A 4064-nucleotide genomic window follows, 5' to 3' on the forward strand; every position below is an offset into this window, starting at 1 on the left:
GCCGCACAGGTGTCGGCGGTATTAGCGCTGAGCCTGCCACGTGAGCGGCTCTCCCTGCCTGACTTAAGGGAATGCCTTGTCTTTGCAGGACCCCAAGGGGTGGGGTCTGCTGTGGCCCTGTGGTTCCCATGAATGGCCCCAGCCCTGTCCCCTTCAGCACAGGGAGCACCCTGGACACCCTTGAGCTAGGAGGGGCACCCTGGGCTCCCTCAGAGTGGCAGGGTGGGGGCACCTCGCTGGGGGCAGCCTGGGCAGGGCCGAGGAGCAGCGCAGAGCTGAGCTAGCGGGCAGGGAGGGGCAGGCTCTGAACGGGCAGCTGCAGTGCACTGGGCCCGCCTCCCAGCCTGGGTGTTGGAGGCTCAAGGCAGTGGGCAGGCTCCCCAAGAGTCAGTTGGGGTTTGGGGCCCAGGCTCCTAGAGGGTCCTCACTGTCCTGTCTCCTCCTGTGGGCCCGGGGCCCCCTGGCCAGACCTAGGAGAGCAGTGGTGGACTGGAGGTCAGACTCCACGCGGGGAGCGCTGGCATAGCCACCATCTCCGACTCTTGTTACACAGGGGGAAACTGAGGCTGAGGAGGCCCCTGCCCGGGGCCTGGCCTGCAGACTGTCCGATGGTTTCAGTGACTGAAGCAGGGCATCGTGGCCACACAGATCGTGGCCCAGCCCAGAAAGGGACCTCACAGCTGCTCTGTCACCGCCACCACTGCCCAGGTCATAACTGCTCTGATATCGCAACCAAACACAATTACGCAAAAACCGAATCATGTGTGATGATTTTATGTGTTGGAAACGTTTGGTCAAAGCCGGGTGATTACAGGGGGACGGGAAGCAGCTGTTACTCTCTGGGAGCCCATAACTCCCAACAGCTGGGAGCTGTCACTTTTTTATGACACTGTTTCTGTGGGGAAAGAGGGAGTGGCAGTCGTGGTGAGGCCCACCTGAGCCCAGGCAGACGGCTGGGGTGGCGGCCGGCCTGAGGCTGGGAGCGGGGCTGGCCCGAGAGTGGCCAGGAGGGCTGGTTCTCTCGTTCAACATGCTCCGGGCTCAGCTGGCAACAGGAAGAATCGGCCGAACTGCCTCAGGCCCTCGGCTCTCCCCAGGGGCCTGGCTGGCCAAGCTAGAAGGGAAGGATCGGGAGGCCAACCCAGGCAGAGACGAGATGGCTGCCCGGCCCTGCAGGGTGGGGGTGTACAGGCCTGGAGCCCGTCCCCCCAACACTGGCATACCTGCCAGGCTGCCTGGGGCAGCTGCGAGCCTGGAAAAAGGCAGGTAATGATGATCATCCATAATGAGGCTGCTCCGATAATGAGCACGGGGCTATTATCCGACCACGGGCTGGACACATCGAAAATAAATTATTTTAAGGATCCATTAACAAATGCCTAATTAATGCCCAATTAGAGGGAAGCTACAGAGGAAATGCTCGGGACAATCGCTAGGCAGGGCCTGATTTGCAGCTACAGCCTGGGATCTCCAGCGAGAGGGGAGGGCCCGGAAGGCAGACCCCAGTTGGGGGCAGCCTCATTCTGGCTGCTCCTTGGACCCCAGAACCATCAGCCCTGGTGCCTTCCCCAGTCCATCACACACACACACACACACACACACGTCCTTTGTGAGGGACAACTATTACTATTTAGAAATGAAGAAACTGAGGCACAGGGGGTGGTGCATACATGAGGACCTGGAAGGTACTGTAAATGAGAAATCTTTCAAGATAAACTTTGGTGTCATGCATGCGTGCTTTGTTATTGGGAATAATTTAAATAAAAAGACTCTTCAGGAGTCCATATGAGATATTTACTTTGTTAGAACAGGACTTTGCACCACTATCTGTTCAGGCAGATCAAAGCAAGTAAGTGGCAGAGCTTGGACAGGAACCCGAAGCTAGCTGCTGTGTCCATGGGTTGTGACCCCAATGCTACCGGGGCTGACAGAGCCTAAGGGGGCGGGGCTCAGAAGCTATGGGCGGGGCTAGGGGTTTGCTGGGTGGGGCCAAGGAAGTATGCCGGGTGTGGGGGGATCAGAGTCTCTACCCCAACCCATCTCATAGCCCAGGCTGGGATAGAACCCCCAGCAGAGGTGGGGCACCAGGGCATGGGGAGCCATCAAGAGCCAGGACCTCGGGGGGCTTTGACCCCAGACCGCTGAGTGCAGCAAAGACGAGGACAGAGCCCCAGCGGCCTAGGAGGGTCACGTGCCCATCGAGCCCGGCACCCAGAGTGTCTCCCACCTCCTGGGCAGCCCCTGACCTGGCTGTGCTCTCTCTCCCTGCCAGGGTGCCGTGTGGGACTGCTGCTGCTGCTGCTGGCCGGGGAGCTGCCCCTGGGCGGCGGCTGCCCGCGGGACTGCGTGTGCTACCCTGCACCCATGACGGTCAGCTGCCAGGCGCACAACTTCGCCGCCATCCCCGAGGGCATCCCGGAGGACAGCGAGCGCGTCTTCCTGCAGAACAACCGCATCACCCTCCTCCAGCAGGGCCACTTCAGCCCCTCCATGGTCACCCTGTGGATCTACTCCAACAACATCACCTTCATTGACCCCAACACCTTCCAGGGCTTCGTGCACCTGGAGGAGCTGGACCTCGGCGACAACCGGCAGCTGCGGACGCTGGCGCCCGAGACCTTCCAGGGCCTGGTGAAGCTCCATGCCCTCTACCTCTATAAGTGTGGGCTCAGTGCCCTACCGGCCGGCATCTTTGGTGGGCTGCACAGCCTGCAGTACCTCTACCTGCAGGACAACCACATCGAGTACCTCCAGGACGACATCTTTGTGGACCTGGTCAACCTCAGCCACCTGTTTCTCCACGGCAACAAGCTGTGGAGCCTAGGCCAGGACACCTTCCGGGGCCTGGTGAACCTGGACCGGCTGCTGCTGCACGAGAACCAGCTGCAGTGGGTCCATCACAAGGCTTTCCACGACCTCCGCAGGCTGACCACCCTCTTCCTCTTCAACAACAGTCTCTCTGAGCTGCCGGGCGACTGCCTGGAACCCCTGGGGGCCCTGGAGTTCCTCCGCCTCAACGGGAACGCCTGGGACTGTGGCTGCCGGGCGCGCTCCCTGTGGGAATGGCTGCAAAGGTTCCGTGGCTCCAGCTCCGCTGTCCCTTGTGTGTCCCCCGAGCCTCTGCATGGCCAGGACCTGAAGCTGCTGAGGGCCGAGGACTTCCGGAACTGCACGGGGCCAGCGTCCCCGCACCAGATCAAGTCGCACACGCTCACCACCACTGACAGGGCCGCCCGCAAGGAACACCACCCACCCCGTGGCCCTGCCAGGGACAAGGACCACCCGCACGGCCATCTGCCCGGCTCTCGGTCGGGCTACAAGAAGCAGGGCAAGAACTGCACCAGCCACAGGAATCGCAACAAGGTCTCGAAGGCGGGCACCAGGAAGCAGGCCCACGAGCTGCAGGACTATGCCCCTGACTACCAGCACAAGTTCAGCTTTGACATCATGCCCACGGCACGGCCCAAGAGGAAGGGCAAGTGTGCCCGCAGGACCCCCATCCGTGCCCCCAGCGGGGTGCAGCAGGCCTCCTTGGGCAGTTCCCTGAGGGCCTCGCTCCTGGCCTGGATACTGGGGCTGGTGGTCACTCTTCGCTGAGGACGCAGGGCACCAGCACCCAGCACTGCCACGTGTCCACCAAGGAACAAGATTTCTTTTCCATTTTTACAAGTGGAGGATCTGCTGGGTTTCAGGCAAAGGCTGGTAGAGGCTTCAGCTGTTGTCTGGGCCCTGCCCGGTGGATTATAAACACAAAGTGTACAGCCCCAAGCGGGAGGGGATTAGTTCATCCCACCCAGCTGTCCCAGCCAGCCCCCGGCCGAGCACCTATGGACAGCATCCCCCCAGCAAGGCAGTTAAAGCCTCAGAGCGAATCCTTCATTAGCAACGATGGGACAGTGCCCCACGGGAGCTGGGTTCTGTGGACTCCTGGTCATTTGGAGAGGCCTGAAGGGCTCCCGCCACTTCCGGAGGAAGCAGGACTCAGAGAACAGACAAGGGTCACCAAAGAAGCTGGGTCCACCAGCTATCTGGGAGCACACGAGCCGGTGGCATTTTGGCTCTTG

General features: G+C 61.2%; 1 protein-coding gene across 1 annotated transcript; it reads left to right on the plus strand.

The window, feature by feature from the left end:
• Positions 1–1156: 1156 nt before the first annotated feature.
• On the plus strand, positions 1157–3773 carry RTN4RL1 (reticulon 4 receptor like 1; the record flags this gene model as incomplete). The annotated part of the gene is given in 3 exon segments (XM_082603601.1): positions 1157–1201; positions 1203–1266; positions 2273–3773. Coding segments are annotated over 3 exon segments (1434 nt in total). The 3' UTR covers positions 3598–3773.
• Positions 3774–4064: the final 291 nt, after the last annotated feature.

Source organism: Mesoplodon mirus, assembly GCF_964341445.2.
Source record: "Mesoplodon mirus genome assembly, chromosome: 18".
NCBI lineage: Eukaryota > Metazoa > Chordata > Mammalia > Artiodactyla > Ziphiidae > Mesoplodon > Mesoplodon mirus.